At 38.2% G+C, this 20,335-nt stretch overlaps 2 protein-coding genes across 2 annotated transcripts; one reads left to right on the top strand and one right to left on the bottom strand.

Annotated features, from left to right (window-relative positions):
* Positions 1-12,188: 12,188 nt before the first annotated feature.
* LOC121987975 (uncharacterized protein ycf23-like) lies at positions 12,189-13,020 on the bottom strand. Its single transcript, XM_042541674.1, has 5 exons — positions 12,937-13,020; positions 12,798-12,857; positions 12,617-12,706; positions 12,432-12,539; positions 12,189-12,356 (listed from the first exon to the last, which is right to left on the bottom strand). Exons 1-5 carry the CDS (start codon positions 13,018-13,020, stop codon positions 12,189-12,191), a joined length of 510 nt encoding a protein of 169 aa, XP_042397608.1.
* Positions 13,021-16,854: 3,834 nt separating this feature from the next.
* LOC121987974 (brain acid soluble protein 1-like) lies at positions 16,855-19,618 on the top strand. Its single transcript, XM_042541673.1, has 2 exons — positions 16,855-17,233; positions 19,575-19,618. Exons 1-2 carry the CDS (start codon positions 16,855-16,857, stop codon positions 19,616-19,618), a joined length of 423 nt encoding a protein of 140 aa, XP_042397607.1.
* Positions 19,619-20,335: the final 717 nt, after the last annotated feature.

Genomic DNA, 20,335 nt, shown 5'->3' with positions numbered 1-20,335 from the left:
CAAAACCACTGCAGAATGAGCATAAGGCTTATTCTTGGACCTCGACATTCAAAACCGTCATTCAATCAATTGTTGACATGATGCCAAAGGAATTATTGCACAAACTGTGCCACCATGAGATGAAATTAAACCTATTTCCTTTTCCCTACTGAGACACTCCTTTTCCATCCTAATCCTCTCTTCAATCCAAGTCTGGAGTGTTGGTGCAATAATCACTAAGCATAATCAGAGAAATTCCAAACATCTCTAGATGATCAGATATTTAGTAAGTAAGTAAAGATAAACACTAGAAAGTGTTCCAGTGAGGACGAATCTTAATTAAGGACTTTAGGCACTGGTCCAGTTTAGATTCATTTTGGATGCTTAAACTGAGACCATAACTAGATCATAGTCTTGGATAGACAAGATCTAATTAATAAATTTATTTTATTATTATGCTAATTTTATTTTCTAGAGTATAGTTTATTATTTAGACTAACACTTTTTGCAGAGCTAAATATGTATTAAGCCTTGGATGAACAATATTGGAGGGGCCTTGGACAGATTGAAGGCACCCTCGCACATTGGTTAAAGGCACCCATGACTCACTTGGATTTCCTTCCACCAGATATCCGATCACCCTTGACCCATCTGGATTTCCTTGTGCCAAGTATCAGACCACTCCTTTAACCTACTTGAACTTCCCAACACAAGGTGTTCAGTCAACCTTGACCCACCTGGATTTCCACATGTCTGGCTTCACTCACCAGGTCTTTGCATCTGTCTAGCTTCACTCACTAGAACTTTCCATCTGCTTGACTTCACTCACTAGGACTTTCCATCTGCCTAGCTTCACTCACTAGGACTTTCACCTAGCTTCACTCACTAGGGTTTTCCCATTGCTCGGCTTCACTCACCGGAATTTTCACCTGCCTAGCTTTACTTACTAGGTCTTTCACCTGATTTCACTCACCAGGATTTCTCAATTGCCTAGCTTTACTCACTAGGTCTTTCACCTGCCTAACCTCCAGTTAGGACTTTCCCAGTCAAGTATCCGGTCAAACCTTTGACCTACTTGACTTTTCTTCACATCTAACTGATCAGTCCTAGACCAGAGGGGAATTGTGTCAACAATCTCTCCAATCAGAATATTACTCCTGCAATCTCTATATATTGTCAAACATCAAAATCTAAACATCGAGACTCAAACTTGAGCCAACTCAAGCTTAGTCAATCTGGTTAACCTTGACCTAGAAGATATTGCACCAGTAATCTTTCCCTTTTTTATGTTTGACAATACCATTAAGTTAGGCTAATCCCATAGCCTCAACTTCTCTTCATGTCAAATCATGAATGAGAGTTTTCTTCATTCTCTCCCTTTCCTAGAGGGCAAACTCTCTCTTAAGGTAATGAAGGCCTAACTTAAACCCTACATTCTCCCCTTTTGGCACACATCAAAAACTCTCCCCCTGAAGAGTTACTCATACATTGTTCACAACTTCACTCGTTGTTCACAACACCACAATAAAGGCCCCATACCCTTCATCGTGTCCATTGCTCAACCTTGAGCAATAACCACTTCGCAATGCTCATCCTAGAGCATTCATCATTTCAACAATGAAGGTCTTATACTCTTTATTGTATCCAATGCTCATTCTTGAGCATTGATTCACTTCATAATGCTCATCCTAGAGCATCCACAATCAACAATGAAGATACCCACTCTCCATTGTTGTTCAGCACTCAACCTTGAGTATTTACTCTAACGAAGGTTAAACCACCTCCCATGGTGTTTGAAAAATATTTTCATGTCCTTAAAGAGTAACTCCTCTAAAGACATGCTCTAAACCTCTGTCATTGCACCAACAATGACTTGAAATCCTTAAATCTTTAGGAAACCCAAAAACTTGAAGGTTTGAGGTTTAAAAGATTCAATATTGAAACCAACCTCATCCTAAACTTTAATTTAGTGTTCCTTAACTAATTCTCCTTGTTTTCATCATGAAAACTACCCTTAAATGTATATAAATATATTCTAAGGAGCTAGGAGTGGTTAAAGGGATTAAAAATGGCTTAAAGTGCTGAATTAGACTTTTCCGGCCAAATTCAGCCTTTTCAATCGATTGCCACTTGCTCAATCGATCCACTGATTGATTCTGTGAGCTTCTGTTCACGAAGAAAATGCTTGAATCGATCCACTGATAGATCCAAGCAAGAATAAATCGATTGGCTGATCGATTCAGTGAGCTTCTGCTTACGGGAAACCTATCTCAATCGATTGCTCGATCGATTGAGACACTCCAATCGATCGGATGATCGATTGAAGGTCTGATTTCCGGAAAGTGAATTTTAGCCAAAATTCAGAAATGCCTTAGAAATTTTACAAAATTCTAAAAATCATAAAACTTCTTGTACACATTATTTAGGGTATACACTATCATGGAAAAAGAGTTTTTTAAGAAAATACTTTCTATTTTCAAAAATTGGCACAAACTTGAAAACTCTTGAAACCTTCAATGTTTTCTTCTAGTTTGTGTTTAATTTTTCAATAATGATTACTATCAAAAGATAGTCTTCACTAAGGTTTTGCAAAGTATATTTAAAATGAATTTCAAAATCAATTTCCAACCATGTTCTTTGGGCTCAATGCACATGACTTGTATATTAGTTTTCCCAATGATTGGAGTACACATAACTATGTGTTTTGATGAAATTAAAACTCAAATAGATGTACTAAATCAACATCTTGAGTCTTGTTCATCATCTTAACATCTCACTTGTATCTAATGTGCACTAAAACACATACAAGTCAACTTATAGTCTTTGTGAGATGTAAATTTTGGTTTTGCCCTAAACTAGGGATCATGGATATCTATCTAGGCATTTTAGGAATTATGAATATCCACCTAGGATGTCACTTGTTAGTAAAAGTCATTGTCTTTAATTATAAGGAAATTAAAATGATGCATGATGAGTTATGACATACATCGAAAAGAATAATTTTTAAAAGAAAATATACTATTACTACATGATGTATGTATGACATGATATGATATTTTTGTTTGTTTTTCATAATAAGCATGAATGTAAAATATGATGTCATGACATATGATGGGCAAACAATTATGACAATTAACATAAATAAAATATACCTAGATAATCTATCTAAGTATCTTAAATCTTTAGCTAAATTAAAATCTAATCCTTGATTGCCCATATTTTCTCAAGAAAATACCCAAACCCAACTTAACATTTCTTTTACTCTTTGTTAGTTGTGCTAATTTAAATCAAGTGTAATTCCTTAAATTTTGGCACATTTTACTCTTCCAAAGAGTAACCAATTAATCTTTTTCATTTTCAAAGGTTAACAAAAATCTTGAAAATGCCTCTAAGTGTCAACTTTATCAAAGTTGGGTTAACCACCCTACCGATTTAGAGTTAACACTCTCTAAACCCATTTAGGGTGTAGAGAATATGCTCCTAGGAACCCAAAACCTATTAGTGCTCCTTGGATGTTCTAGGTATTCACTAGGGATGACTTCCTTAGATACCTTCCTAGTGACCTTCCTAGGCTTCTTAGACACCTTAGTCACACTTGACTCACTTAGGTCAATTATAGGGATAGCTTCCCTTGTGACCTTTTTGGTGACTTGCTTAGACTTCTTAGAAGTATTAGTCACATTAGTCTTTCCAAAAATACTCCTAGGGATAACTTCCCTTGTATTTTTGACTTGACTACTAAAACTAGGATTAGTTCCATAACTATATGGAACTCTATGGTATGAAGCCACATTCTTCTTAGCCTTAGGTTTGTATCCCAAACCTCTATGGTCGTTTGATGGTTTTTGTGTATCTAAACCTAGGTTTTGCTCATTTTGATCCTTAAGAATATTTTTTTATTTTTTTAGGGGATTTTCTAATTTATTAAGACCTGACCTCAAGACTTGGTTTTTCAACCTTAAATCCTTAGATTTGGATTTTTCTTGATTCCTATGAGCATTTTTATTTTTAGGCCTATATTTAAAATCCTTAGAGTTATTGTCTAATTTGTTATCTATTTTTATAGCCTTAGATTGAGTGATTTTAGCATGATAAGCTATGTAATTTTTCTTAATTCTATCATGCTTCCTATTTTCATGATAAATATCATTAAAATGATATAAACTATTCCTAGCATGCTTTTTATCATTACTTAAAGGAATAGGCTCAATAAATGACACCTTGGGTTTGCTCTTGATAGTTCCCCTTTGATTTGAGCTTCTTCCTTTGACTTTTACAAGTTTCTTCCCCTTTAGACATTGACTCCGATAATATCCTTTTTGATGGCACAAGAAACACACAATGTGTTCCTTGCTATTCTTTATCACGGGGCCGGTCTCCTTAGGCTTCTCCTTGTCCTTAGGTGCCACTTGGACCTTCTTCTTGGCCAATTTAGGACACTTACTCTTGTAGTGCCCTTTTCCTCTACACTCAAAACATATAATGTGATTTTTATTATTTAAATTTGAAATTGTTATACTTTTCTTGTAGGGGTGGCACATGATCCAACATTTGATTTTTCTTGATTTGTGGAGTTGGCACCATCTTCTTTTTCTTCATTTGACCCGGAGGTGGAAGCCTCTTCTTGCTCTGGTGGAAGTGAATGACGCTCCCCCTCAATCCCAGAGGTGGATGCCTCTTCATCTTCATCCTCTTGCCCATTGAACAAAGAGTATGCTCCCTCTTTTCCCTTTCCGTTGTACTTCATTAAGGATGAAGCTTCTTGGACTTCCTCTTCTTGAGTTGAGCACCTCTTAACTTTGGAGTCCTCTTCCTCTTGGCCTTGCTCTAATGAGTTGCTGATGTGCGTAGATTATATACTCTTTTATGCATGTTTTTACGCACATTTACATACTTTGAGCATGCTTGATCTATGCATTTTTATACTTCCAGCTTTCCTTTTAGCGTATTTACTCTTTTGGTTCGGAGATCTGCTTTTTGTGCATTTTCTGTACACAGGAGTCGATTTGGTGAAGAATCTACATCCTTGGGCAAGCATTGGAGGAAACAAAGGGAGAAAGCACCGGGCCGTGTACCTCACACGGCCCTGCACTAGTATGGAGCTCGGGCCGTGTGGAGTTTGGCACCAACAGAAGTGGAGAATGACATGGCCGTGTCAAGATTTGAAGCCAACCAGAGCAGAAGCCTTACATGGCCGTGTGGATCTACACGGCCGTGTGAGGTTTCCAGAGACTAAGCAGGTTGTGGCCGTGTGCACCACACGGCCGTGTAGCATTTCCAGAGACTAAGCAGGCTGTGGCCGTGTGCACCACACGACCGTGTAGCATTTCCAGAGACTAAGCAGGCTGTGGCCGTGTGAACCACACGGCCGTGCAGTTTTGGCAGAGAAGGAACTGGACATGGCCGTGTGAATCTCACACGGCCGTGTCACGGGGCCGTGTGGCGCCCGATTCCCTCCTCTATTTAAACCCTCCTTCATGAATTGAAAGGGGATCTCTCCCCCTTTGGGAGAAGGCAAGATTTGGTGGTTTCCTCCCATTCTTGGGAGGATTTCTGGGCGATTCAAGGGGAGTTCTTGGCGATTCCGGCTCCGGAGCGAGGATTGGATCCGAAGACGAAGCTTCTTCGTAGATAAGTTTTCTCTTTCCCCCCTTTTCTTGGTTTCTTGGATTGGGGATTTAAGGAATGCTTATATTCTCTATTTCTTCGGGTTTTCTTCCTCGATTCATGGAGTATATCTTGTATTCTAGGATGAAGGGAGTATTTGTATGATGGATTGATGTAATCTCTTATGGATTTGCCATTCTCTTGTTTCAATGACATTATCTTGCTTGTATCAATTGGATCTTGAACGATTAAAGATGATTTGTGCTTAATTCTCATTCTTAATTAATTGTTTGAATTTCTTATGGACTTTGTAAAGATAAACTCTCACTCGATCATCCGAGGGATCCACGTGACAGGTGCAAGCCCGTGTAAGGACGTTTGAGAGACAATCTTGAAGAGGAAATAGGAATATTCAAGAGAGTAGGATGAATTTTGTGATTAGTTTCTTGTATCTTGATAGATTAATAAGTCGTGGGCTTCTACGTTGATATCCGAGGAAGGCATAGTAATAGGTGCACTTCTGTGTAAGGACAACATAGGTTCATGTCTAATTAATCCTATTTAAATACATTTCTCAGTCCTTAGCCGGTTGTCTATTGCAAGAGAGAACCGGCAACTTTCTACATGTTTGGCAATTGAGGGATAAGAATTGGTGAACCACTTACATTCGAGAAATCATACAAAGAAACCGAAACTCCTAGAATCTCCCTTTATCATACCCCAAAACACTAAACTCTTGTTAGTTGATCTTTAAGATTAGATTTGTTTACCTTACTTTGCTTTTGAAACGATTGGATAGTTGTTTAGCTAATTCGCATTGAGACATTTCTAGTGCTTATTCCAGTCCCTGTGGATACGATAATCTTTTATATTACTTGCGACATTTCCGTACACTTGCGGAGAGCAAACAGTTGCCCTCTTTGGATTTCACTTGGTTTGGTGCAGTGGAGGGAACCTCATGGATTTTAGCCAATTTGCTCCATAGCTCATTGACATCTTCAAATTCTCCCACTTGCTTCAAGATGTTGCTAGGCAATAGATTGACTAATAGCTTGATCACTTTATCATTGCCTCACATATTTGGATTTGCTCTTGGCTCCACTTGCTCTTCTTGAGAATTTTACCTTTGTTATTTGTTAGAGCTTCAAAGCTTTCCATGAGGGCAAATCATTGCTCTATCTCCATCATAAAGAAGTTTTCAATTCTTGATTTCCAAGAATCAAAGCTTGTCGATGTGTATGGTGGAGACACCCTTGTGTCATATCCAAATCCATCTTGGAATTCCATTTGAAGTCAAACTCTTTTGAAGCCTTTGACTTTAATGAACTTGCTTTAACTTCTGCTCCCTCTAGCTTGCTGCCCTTCCGACGATGATTCCGGTGAATAATGACCTTGCTCTGATACCAATTGTTAGGATCGATTTGTATCTAGAAGGGAGGGGTGAATAACTTGTTAAACTTCGTTTGCTTGCTTCGATGTTGTTGATATGCAGTGGAAAGAACTCGAAACAAGACTCACAACACTAATACGTAGATTTATTTGGTATCTACCTCAAGAAGAGGTGACTAATCCAAGGATCCATACACGACACACTCTCCACTAAGAAAACACTCCTTCTTGGTAACTACCGAAAGCGGAGAAGCCTTGTACAACCTCTCAATACAAGAAGAAAGAAATACAAGCTAATACAATAACAAATCTTACAAGATTTACAATAAGGAAACCCTAGCTTGCTTCTCCTTCTTGTTTAGAATGCCTCTTGACCTTGGAAATATAACAACACTTGACTCTAAGATGCTTCAAGAACTGGGGGTGATAACCTGTTAGAATCGTGAGAGAAGATCATCGAGAGATGCCGAGTCACTGCGAGGAAGACATCTTTAAACTCGACGCTTCCTTCGCAACGGTCATATCCCAATCGATTGGGGAGGTTTGAATCGATCAGCTGATCAATTTAGAGTGCCTCTGTGCTCTACTGGAAACTACCTGAATCGATCAACCGATCGATTTAGGCTTCCTCGCATCTGCACTAGAAAACCAGCCCCAATCGATTGGCTGATCGATTGGGGAAGCTTCCGTGCACATGATTCTGGCGCCCAATCGATCGGCTGATCAATTGGGCTACTGTTTATCACAGCACTCTCCCAATCAATCAGCTGATCGATTATGCTTCGGTTCAATTGATCGGCTGATCGTTTGACCACCCTTGACTTGCTTAACTCAAGCTCAAGGGTCTCCAATTCTAATATCCGGTCAACCGTGGTCTGTTGGAACTCCTCATGCCTATCATCCGGTCAACCTTGACTTGCCAAGACTTCTTTACCAAGTGTCCGGTCAATCTTTTGACATACTTGGACTTTTCTCCTCGTGTCAAGTGTCCGGTCAACCTTGACCCACTTGGACTTACCGTCTCGTGCTAAGTGTCCGGTCCTCCATGACCCACTTGGACTTCCTTCAACCATATGTCCGGTCACCCTTGACCTATCTGGATTTCCTTGTGCTAAGTACCTGGTCACTCCTTTAACCTACTTGAACTTCCCAACACCAGGTGTCCGGTTAACCTTGACCCACCTGGATTTCCACGTGTCTGCCTTTACTCACTAGGTCTTTGCATCTACCTAGCTTCACTCACTAGGACTTTCCATCTGTCTGGATTCACTCACTAGGACTTTCCTACTGTCTGGCTTCACTCACCAGGACTTTCACTTAGCTTCACTCACTAAGATTTTCCCACCGCCCGACTTCACTCACCGGGACTTTCACCTACCTAGCTTCACTCACTAGGTCTTTCACCTGACTTCACTCACCAGGATTTCCCAACTGCCTAGCTTCACTCACTAGGTCTTTCACCTGCCTAACTTCCATTTAGGACTTTTCCAATCAAGTATCTGGTCAAACATTTGACTTACTTGACTCTTCTTCACATCTAACTGATCAGTCCTAGACTAGAGGGGAATTGTATCAACAATCTCTCCAATCGGACGATTGCTCCTATAATCTCCATATATTTTCAAACATCGAAACCCAAACATCGAGACTCAAACTTGAGCCAACTCAAGCTTAGTCAACTTAGCCAACCTTGACCCAGGGGATATTGTACCAACAAAGGAGGCGTGCGACGCTTCCGAGGGACAAGAAGCCAGAGTGAAAGTTTGTTCGAAGGTCAAAAAATGGATTTAGTATTAGAGTGTATACTAAAAGCCTAGCTTTTGGTATAAACATTTATCTAGAAATAAGAATCACATTGGTTAAATATCTACATTTATGATAAATGTAGTTGTTCAATTAATTTATATTGTAGATAACATGGTGTGTGGTGTCACACAGAGGATCATGTTATCAGTACGTTATAAATTATAAATAGTAGCTCACGTCCAAGATGGAAAGGAACAAACCATTGGAAGGTCGTAGTGTAATTAGGTATTAGTTTATCTTAACTATATAATTACACTAGTACACTTAGAGTGTCTTGAGTAGGACCATTAGAGGTCATTTCTTTTTATACTGACTTTATAAAAGAATAAAGACCTCAGTTATTATGGAAGTGTGTGCTCTTAATCCTAATATAATAACAAGCACATATATTTGATATTTATTTCTTTAATTTATCAATGGGTGAGATTTAGTTTGATAAATCAATAAGCCCGATAAGTTGAGAAATGATATCACTTATAGCGTGTGTTGTTGATTATAGAAGGAAACTGTGTTCTAGTGATCTAGGTTGATAATGTCCCCAAGAAGAGCTCATAAGGATTGTCATGTTAAACCCTGCAGGTGGACTTAGTCCGACATGACGATAAGGTTGAGTGGTACTACTCTTGGACTAGGATATTAATAAAGTGAGTTGTCAGTAACTCATTTAATTAGTGGACATTCGATATCTTAAACACAGGGAGACTAACACACTCATAATAAGAAGGAGTCCAAAATGTAATTTGGGATTGGTGCGGTAGTTCAATAATAGTTCTTTAGTGGAATGAATTATTATTGATGGAATTAAGTTGTGTGTTTGAGGCGAACACGGGAAGCTTAATTTCATCGGGAGAGCAAAATCAATTCCTCCTCTCGGTCCCTATCGTAGCCTCTTGTATATATAGATTTATACCCATCACATACCCACCTTCTTACCCAACCAATAGGGGCCGGCCAATCCAAGCTTAAAGCTCAAGCTTAGGGCTGACCAAGCCTAAAGGTTGAGCCTTAAGGTGGCCGACCAATAGCTTGGAGCCCAAGCTTAGGTGGCCAGCCACATCATATTAAAAAGGGATTTTTGTTAAAATTATTTCTTATATGAATATCATGGTTTTAAAAGAGAGTTTAAAATTTAAATCTTTCCTTTTATAGCTTTCTACAAAAGATTAAGAAAAGATTTGAAATCTTTCCTTATTTGTAGATTGAAAGGTAGATTTTAATTTTGAGAAAACTTTCCTTTTTAACCATGTTCATAATTTAAAAGAAAGTTTAAAAATTAAATATTCTCTTTTATAAGTTTCTACAAAAGATTAAGAAAAGATTTGATATCTTTCCTTATTTGTAGATTAAAAGAGATTTTAATTTTTAGAGATAACTTTCTTTTTATCCACATGTTTAAAAGAAAGATTTTAATTTATAAAATTTCCTTTTTACAAACCACCATGAAGGGAAAAATTATTGGAGAAATTTTTTATAAATTTCCGGAGACAAATTAGGAAGTTTTAATTAATTAAAACTCTCCTTCACTACAAGAAAAAAGCTAAACAACAACGCTTTTTTGGCGTTGTCGTATGTACTTAAAAAGTGATGTTGTAGATGGTGTTGTAGAAAGTCATATCAAAGACAACGCTTTAAAAGCGTTGTGGTTGGTCACAAAGACAACGCTTTTTAAGCGTTGTCTTTTCGTTCTTAAAAAGCGTTGTTATAGATGCTGTTGTAAAAATGCACATATCAAAGACAACGCTTTAAAAGCGTTGTGGTTGGTCACAAAGACAACGCTTTTTAAGCGTTGTCTATTCGTTCTTAAAAGCGTTGTTAAAGATGTTGTTGTAAAAACATATCAAAGACAACGCTTTAAAAGCGTTGTGGTTGGTCTCAAAGACATTGTTTTTTAAGCGTTGTCTTTTTTAAATAGCAAAATTATAAAAAATACTCAAAATTTACATATAATTGAATATCCACAACCACAATCATTTTTATAATAAGACTATTTAACAAATAAATAAAACTTTATATTATACAAACAAAATGTATACATATTGATCCACAAATTAAATTTGTATCATACAAGTTATCCTTAACTTCATGACAATAATTTTTCAAACACACAAGTTTTACAAAACCTCATCATTGACTAACCGCTGTTGTTGGTGTCCATCGCATGGAATTGCTTCTTTAAGTCCAGCAATCTCTTCTTCTGAAAGGCTTTCAGCTATCACTCTTAGAGCCATCTTCTTCAACTTGTCATCAGCACACCTGGGTTGTAGGCAATCAAGAAATTTTGTATGAAAACTTTCATACATGTAAATCTCGTACTAAATAATATGTCAATGTTATATATACATGTAATTCATACCGTAAGTGTGTTTATATCGTAACGGACAAGTTTTCTTTAGGGCCAACTTCTACTCAAGCTCTTTAAACACTGCATCAAAATAAAAAAATTGGCATTAGTTATGTGCTAAATGAAAATCATATTTAGAGGAAAAAGCGGAGTGTTGTAGATGGATATATTAACCAAGCATATTAATGTTTGACCTGTCTTTACAAGTTCTAAGCATATATATTAACCAAGCATATAACCTAAGAGGAATAAGTTACAAAATGCTACTTGATGTTTGACTGTCTTTATTGGATTTTGCGGCCCCGGTCTTCTTGTAGCTGTGCACAATGTAATACTTGATGTTGACTCTACCTTTGCAGTTGTTTCGGCTTGAGGAGTGGCAAAGAATGGTGGAGTAGAGGATGGATTTCGTATTCATCCGTGCCATCGAGGAAATGACTCCATGGGTGACTAGCATGTTGACCGGTATGCTTGGAGAAGATGACTTGTTTCGAAGCTTTTTAGATCAAAGATACGAAGTGCATTGTTATAAAACTAGATGCACGAACACTTGCTTATACGGTTCTTGAAATAAAATACATTCGTAATCATCACTAGCCCAAGCTCAATAAGGAAAATTCACGTAAATGTGCATAGTATACCTCAGAATCTGCAGATGATAGGGAAGGCCAGAAGACAGTTTGACGCAAATATTGAGATTGCCCAAGCCAATCCATGGTACTAATCCTGACAGCTCCTCCAAATCGCACTGACTTGATTGTGTCCACCCATCCTTGTTCATTAGCTTGGAACCTTTGAAATGAAAACTGCATTGGGTACATGGAAAAAACAACAAAAAGGGAGGATAAATGATAGCCACCAACCTAATTGTTCACAAATATCTGTATAAGTTATTAAGGGTGTTCATAGCAGTTGATCCTTTAGCCCTGTCTGTTAGATGGTCAAATCTAGGCGCCAACTCAAAAATGTTGGCGTCCAAGTGTTAGTGTTCAACTACTTCTGACAATGAAGTAGTAGCAGATAATCAAGAACACAAGAGAATCTGAAAGAGTCTATATTTCTTTCACTAGTAGCAGATAATGATTAGATTAGAAAGCAAAAGAACGCATACCACACCAGCTGCTCCTGCTGTTAAAGCCATAGGTGCAGTGACAGCGCTTAATCCAGATGAGCACATAACTGGAATCTGAACTGCTCGGGAAATGGAGTATGCAGCTGCTAGCGTTGGTGTGGCCTACATTTTAAAGAGGAAAAATATCACATTTTTCATCACAAGTGTGCTAAGATTTCTTATTCGTACTGTTGTTACCTTCTCGATCAAACCAAGGACACCAGGTTTTGATGGACTTGAGTATTTCCCTCCTTCAGTTTGGATTATATCAGCACCTTCCTGTTCCAGCAACTCTGCTAGCTTCACCTTTTTAAATTGAACAAAAAACAACGAGAGATTGTGTTAGTGACAAATCTCAGTTTACGAGGAAATAAATGAGCTACCTGATCAGGGAGACTAAGCATGTGTGGCACGGTTACAGACAGTGTAATGGATGGAAGAATCCTTCTAGTTTCTCTAGTGAGCTTTAGAATCTGACAATGGCACCACAGAATAGTGACGAGATAGAAATAGCTGAAAATACTCGAGGAACTGCAAGGAAAAGTACGATCATGATTCATATACCTGTTCAGGGGAAAACTGAATTCCCATCTCGTAGAAAGAATCATAATTTCCAATTTCCACCTGCATTTAGCACAAGGATTTTAATGTTTGGTATGACAGACAATCCGATCGAAACTAGTCAAGTTCATCGCATCCTAACCATTTGGGCACCTGCTTCCACTGCAGAAGGAAATGCCAAAGGGTCCACAGAGGAAACACAAATCTGCAAGAACAAGATCATCATAAGAAAGAAGAGTTGTGGAAATTGCGACTCATATGTATGACAAACTGCTTGAACAAGGTAATCATGCAGCGTTGGAACTCGTCGTGAGCATCAAAGACCAAATATTACCAAATATTAAGATCACTGACAAACCAAATAATACCTTATTTTTAACAGCTATCTAGAGGATCTGGCTTTTTGACTTGAAGCTGGTTCAAAGAAGACAAATCAAATATACAAATACTAAGATGAAAGCATAATGAAGTAGTTAACTTTTTCTACTTTACCTGATTATAAGATCTACAGCTTCTTGCTCAGTATTTTGCTGCACGAGTAATTATTAGAAAAACAAACCCAATAGTGGAACAAAAGCTAGATAAAGAAACTAGATAATTTACACTGATAGAACTTTACAGAATAACATATAATACAGTGCTTTGTACTTGCATATTAATCCAGAAAACATCCTTTCACCTAAGTGACAATTTTTCCAAAACATCATCATTCACAAAACATCATCATTCACTAAAAATTTTCACAAGTTTTTAAACTTCAGTGACAACTTTTCTTTGGGGTCAATCGCTCAAGGTCGATCTGGTAACTATGCACCGCATCAAAAAATTGGCATTAACTATGATTCCACCAAAAACCACCATTCCATGAACTTAAATCTAAATAGAATTATGGCAACTATCATTCCATACCTATTCATAAATATGATCTTGTATGCACTCCGCCAACTCGGACCGAACCTCATCAATTTGTTCACGAGAGTACCCTATTTTTGTGAACTGTGAGCATACACAATTTATGCTAATGGAAAAATAATCAACACTGATCACTTTGCAATTTTAAATAGTTTATGTCAAATAATTTGAGATAAGCTAAATAATGTTACTATTGATTGCAGCGAATCTCTCTCAATAGTCTCAACTTCTTCAATAATTTCTCTCATAAATCGCATCACAAAAAAACCACATTGTTTCGCATCCAGTTGTTGAGGAGCCTATATATAGTAATTAGAGTCAAATTGTTAATGAAAATTATACACATTACAATATATGTTAAACAAAAGTACACATACCTTAACTACTTCCCACTTAACATTTTTCCTACCTTTCCTTCCCTTGGTTGAATTAAACAATTTTAAGGCCCTTCATACGTTAAGAATATTTGTTAAATAAGATTTTTATTATAATAAATATTTACTAAAAGAAATCTGAACTCACATTTCCATTACGTATTTTGAATCATCATCGCGAATGCGGCAACTTAGGGAATCCAGCAGGTAAATAGCATCCTTGTAAGGTTCAATAACACTAAGATTCCAATGGAAACTAGGCAAATACATAGGATTAGATCATAAAATTGAATAAATTATCGAAAGGAAGCAATTGAAAGTGATGTTTTACTTCTTGCTTACCCGACATTACATGGCACTAACACTAGTTGATCTGTTGATGCACTTGTCAGCTTATCTGCTAAAAGAGTTGCTCTTTGATTCAGGGTTTCAAGCTTAACTGATTTGTCTTGTGCCGTTTTTGCCAGATATGGGACTTTGTGAGGATTCATAAATCTGAATTTCTTTGTCTTGGTATCTTTCACCATCTTTTTATACAAACACCTATCATTGCAAAGAAAAAAAATATTTAGATACTAAATAATAAAATTTAGATACAAAACACTCATAATAAGTTGGAAAAAATAATGATCACTCATAACACTAAGTTATGGCTGATGATAGTAACATCCATACATGAGAACTTACTATGAACAGTCTTGCATATTAAACATACCAGAAATGTATACATGCAAATTCTTTTATTTCTTGAGGACAAGCACATTTAAGATACTTAAAAATATACAAGAAAAAGATATGAGCAAAGTACTTCCTGTCTAGAAGAACAAATGGCAGAAGGCAAACATTAAGGGCCGGTTGAAAATGAATGAGCTATATTTATGTAAAGTGTACCACATCAATTGATATTAGTAAACCTCTCAATAGAAATGATGAACTATTAACTTAATGCGAATAACATGGTATGAGAAAATTACTAGAAGTTGAATTTTCAAGAGTAAACTTGTTCACACAACAATATTAGTAAACTTCTTGCAGTTCAAATCAGGGATTTTCTGTCTTGCTAGATATTAGAATTTCCCAGCAAACATAAAGCAATGCAGTAATTCCCAGCATAAGTAAAGCAATGCAGTTGCAACTGAGAAAATAATATTTAGATACTAAATAATAAAATTTAGATACAAAACAATCATGTGGATTAAAAAATAATGATCACTCATAATAAGTTGGTGAAATTGTAACAATAAACCATAATAAGTTGCTAAAATTGGGAAGCAAACATGTGATGAAAAAGTTGCTGAAATTGCTTAAATAAACTTACTTACCATATGTAGGCAACGATCAAATTTCTTGAAATTGACTCCAAATGATACAAAGAATTGATGTCCTCAAGGTCAAGAAAAAGTTCACAATCTTCATCAAACACTTCATTATCTAAGCACATTGATATACATTTTCCTCCATCTAGAGCATGCTTCGTAACAATATAACATATGTAATGCTCTTGGGACACTTGTTGACAAAGTAGGTTTTGATTTTTTTCGTTCAAACTTCTTCCTTCTAGGCTTCTAATAATTTCAAATATAAACAAGTTAGATATAGCTAGGTTGAATAATAATAAAGTGGCAATATAATTAGAAATATAATAATAAAGTGACAATATAATTAGAAATATAATATCTCATATACCTCATCTTGCTTCACAATCTGCTGTTCAGGCCAAGCCACAACAGTTCCTATGGCATCACCAATTACTTCACATTCACTTGGAATTGGATATGGCAAAGGAGCGGATTTGTCCACTGCTTGATCAATGGAGACTCGAATGCAATTCTTGGGAAATGGAATACCATGAAGCATTTTTTCCATGCCATTGAAACAAACAATTGTACCATATGCAGCAATATTTGAGCAAGATTCCAATGTCAATGCAACTGATTGACCCTAAAATATTAAAAAAAAAACATGTTGATTATATTTAGTTTATAATGCTATAATAATAATGAATATCACTATAACTTGTATTTTACCTGTAAAACTTCGTCTTTACCCACAATCTGTACGTCATCTTCTTCAATATTCTTCTGATGAAACTTCACCGAGCAACTGCCTTTGTCATCAATTGAATTGTCCCATGCACCCCAAATCCAAATGACAGAGTTGAAGGCTTTGCAGCAGTAGGAGCGGAGAACATAGATGCACTGGAGGGAGTTGATGTAGCAGCATTGGTAAACCCAAAGGAAGGTTGGGACACAGCAGATGTCGGAGTCGCAAAAGAAAAGCCAGTTGCCAAGGTGGACGTGGTAGTAACAGGTGAGGACGAAGTAGTACTACCAGACGACACGGCATCGAACGAACTCGGAGCAAAGGAACTGCCACTTCCAAAGGAGAAAGGAGAGGTCGAAATGCTGGTGATGGCAGGAGAGGAGGTAGCGGTAGCAGAAGAAGAGAATAGAGGGGACGCAGAGGAGGAGGCAGGAAACGGGGATACGAAGGATGGAGCTGGAGCAGACGTCGTCGGCACAGAAAAGGCGGGGGGAGATGAGGACGTAGCAAACGAAGGCACCGAAGGTGCGGCACTAGCTGACGAAGCAAACAGTGTCTGAGCCGAGGACAAGGCCGGCGCCGGCGCCGGAGGGGAAGCGGAAGTACCAAACAACGGAGAGGCAGCAGTGGAAGACGAACCGAAGCCGAAGTTGGGAGTCGAAGCCCCCAATCCAAAACCAAAATTAGGGCTTGAGGAAGCGGAAGGTGCGGCGGATGCTGAGGGAAAAGGGATGGGTTTGGGAGAAGAGACCGCCTGCGAGGAAAAGAGACCGGGGGTAGTAGAGGCGGAGGATGGAGCAGATGGCGAGAAAAGACTAGAGGTAGTAGAGGCGGAGGATGGAGCAGATGGCGGGAAAAGACTGAAGGTAGAAGCGGCGGAAGATGGAGCAGACGTCGAGAAAAGACTGGAGGTAGAAAAGGCTGAGGATGCGGCCGATGAGGAGCCAAAGGTTGAGAGGCCGAAGAGAGATGGGGAGGAACCGGCGGAGGAAGAAGCGCCTAGGGAGAAACCAGTGGCGGAAGATGAGGCGGCGCCAGCGGCGGTGGGAGCGAAGGAGAAGGGGGAGGCGGAGGAGAGGGAGAAAGAGGAGGAAGCGGAAGAGACTGAGGGTTTGGGTCGACTTGGAGGAGTTGGGCCGGCGTGAGGAGTTTTGCGTGAGGAGTTTGGGTCGAGATTAGGGTTCAGAGGAGATCACGCGGCAAGGAGAGGAGAAGGCGCTCGTGGAGAGGAGAAGGCGCTCGTGGAGAGGAGTGGAGAGGAGAAGGCACTCGTGGAGAGGAGAAGGAGAGGAGAAGGCACTCGTGGAGAGGAGTGGAGAGGAGAACTCGTGGAGAGGAGTGGTGAGGAGAAGGCGCGCGCGCGTTGAGGGTTTAGAGTTTAGCAAAGCGAGGGCTGCGAATTTATTTTAAGTGAGTTTAGGGGAAACATACACAACACTTTAAAAAACGTTTTTTAAAAAAATGTTGTCTTTGACCATAAACAACAACACTAAAGACAACACTTCATTAAAAACCGTTGTCTTTAGTAAAAAGTAAATACCATAGACAACGCTTTTCACTAAAAGCGTTGTAAAACAAAGAACGACAACGTTTTTATTAAAAAGCGTTGTCTATTGGGTGTTGTTGAATGCAAAAATTCTTGTAGTGCTTGTTTTGTTTTTAAAGTGGCCGGCCATATGAATTGAGAAAAGAAAATTGATTTTTAATTAATTAAATTTTCCTTTTCATGGCAAAAGAATTAAGGAAGTTTTTATTAAAATTTCCTTATTTGCCAAGACGAAAGATTATAAAAGAGGGGGTAGAGGTGCCTTCATAAAGGAGAACAACTCTATTATTCTTCTCCTCTCTTTTCCTCCTTGGTGGCTGACCCTAGCTTCTCCCTCTTCTCTTCTTCTTGTGGCCGGCGGCAACCCCTCTTGGAGCTCTTGATGGTGGTCGGTTCTAGCTAGGAGAAGAAGGAGAGAAAGAAGGCTTCGTTTCTAGCATCCCTTGGAGCTTGGTGGTGGTGGCCAGACCTTTACTTCTCATGGAGAATTAATGGTGGCCGAATCTAGCTTGGAGAAGAAGGAGCTTGGTGGTTCTCATCTCGGAAGATCGTTGCCCACACAACGTCTGAGATAAGAAGAGGAATACGGTAGAAGATCAAGAGGTTATTTTGCTTACAAAGAAAGGTATAACTAGTAATTGTTTTCCGCATCATACTAGTTTTCTTTGTATAGTTATTTATGGAAATACCAAACACAAGAGGCATATGATTCTAGAGTTTTCGAAATAGTTTTTTCGAGTTTGTGTTTTCTTCTTTTTGAATTTGTGATTCGATTGTTCTTTTTGGTTAACCTAGAGTTATTTAAGGAAATAAATATTAGCTTTCCTTAAAAGGCTTTGCCTAGGCGGTGGTGGTTGCTCCCATATCCAAGAAGGCCATGTGCCTCGCCATGCAGTCCTGGAAGCCAATTTTGGAAATTAATATTTATGGAATTAATAACTTAGGTAGATTTGAATCAATAGTGTTAAGTTCCGCTTACGATTCAAATCTAAACCATTAAGAACAGATAAGTTAAATTTGGAATCAATGATGTTAAGTTCCGTCTGCGATTCCTAATTTAACTTCTAAAGAACACAATAGATTATTTAAGGAAAGGTTCGATACTTGTACAAAAAATTTTTATACAGTGGAACCGGTACGATTTTCTTAGGACTAACCAACATTTAGGTGAACCCTATTCTGGATGGCCGAAATCACCCAAGAGAGCATAGCCGGAGCAGAAGGTTCGAACTAATGTGAGAAGAATCGGAGCAGAAGGCCGGGATGGAAAGTCAACAGAATGTTGACTTTTTGATTCCGGGCGCTTGGAGCCAATTTTTATCTAGAACACAATGTGGCGTGTTCCTTGCTACGGGGATAAAAGTTTATCCCCCCCAGACACCTGGAACCCTTCTAGGTGCCCCGACTAGGGCTATAAATACAGCCCTGGTCCCAAAATCTAAAAGATACACTTGTGATTGATTCTTATTCAGTTCTGTTCTATAATCTAGATCTTTAATTGCTGTAAAGAGGCTTCTTAGCCTAAAGGAGAGTTTAGTGAGCATTCAACTTTCTTGGATTAACAACCTCCCCAGTTGTAACCAAATAAATCATTTGTGTCTCTTCCTTTCTTTATTTAAGTATTTTAATTCTTTTATGCAAGTGTTAGTTTATTAAATTGTAAAGTTTGAGGAAGGTTCATTTTATTTTATAGGACTATTCACCCCCCTCTAGCTGGCCTCCAAGGGTCCAACAAGTGGTATCAAAGCGGGTTCGCTTCAGGAGGACTAACCGCCGAATGAAGCACACGAGATGACCGGACCAAGCATCAAAGTTCGAGGGAGAATTTGTGAACTGGAAAAAAAGATGGAGATATTTTTAAAATAGATTTTGAATTATTAATCATTATAAAATGTGATTTTGTAGCCTCGAAAGATAAAGAAGAATATCAGTGGACGAAGAAGGAGTAAGTCGACTTTGTGGCAAGCAACAAAGCAGAGTTTCATCTGCTTAGCATTTTACCACTTCAAGAAGTCAATCATATTGGAGCTTATGAGTCAACCAAGGAGCTCTAGGAGAAATTCCTAAAACTACACGAAGGGACCTCGGAGGTAAAACTAACGAAACGGGACCTACTTCGGAACCAGATCAACAACCTCCGGTTAGAAGAAGGTGAAATCGTTGCACACCTTCACTCAAGAATCAAGGAGATCATCACTGGACTCACGAATCTCAGAGAAAAGGTAGCCAATCGAGATTCACTAAGGTATGCACTTAACGTATTTCCTAAGACTTCGGAATGATCAACCTTAGTAGATGCGTATTTCATCTCTAAGGATTTAGAGGTAAGCACTTTGGAAGAATTTTTCTCAACTTTTGAAATTCATGAGTCAAGATGTGCAGGTCTAAAGAAGGAATTAAGGCAAAATATTGCCTTAAAAGCTAAAACGGATGAACCAGATTCTGAGGCATCACTTGATGATGATGAAACGATGTTAATGGTAAGAAAATTTAAAAAATTATTTAAATCTAATAAATTTAATCAAGTGCAGGGTAGAAGAAAGAAAAGAAAGGTAAAGTGCTACCACTGCAATGAAGAAGGACACGTGAAAAATAACTACCCAAAATTGAAGAATAAGGACACAAGCAAGGACAAGGAAAAGAATTAGAAGCTAGATCAAACCGAC

The sequence above is a fragment of the Zingiber officinale genome, chromosome 5B (assembly GCF_018446385.1).
Source record: "Zingiber officinale cultivar Zhangliang chromosome 5B, Zo_v1.1, whole genome shotgun sequence".
In the NCBI taxonomy this organism is placed as follows: Eukaryota; Viridiplantae; Streptophyta; class Magnoliopsida; order Zingiberales; family Zingiberaceae; genus Zingiber; species Zingiber officinale.
The sequence above is the reverse complement of the archived record's forward strand: the minus strand, read 5'-3'. Positions and strand labels throughout refer to the sequence as shown.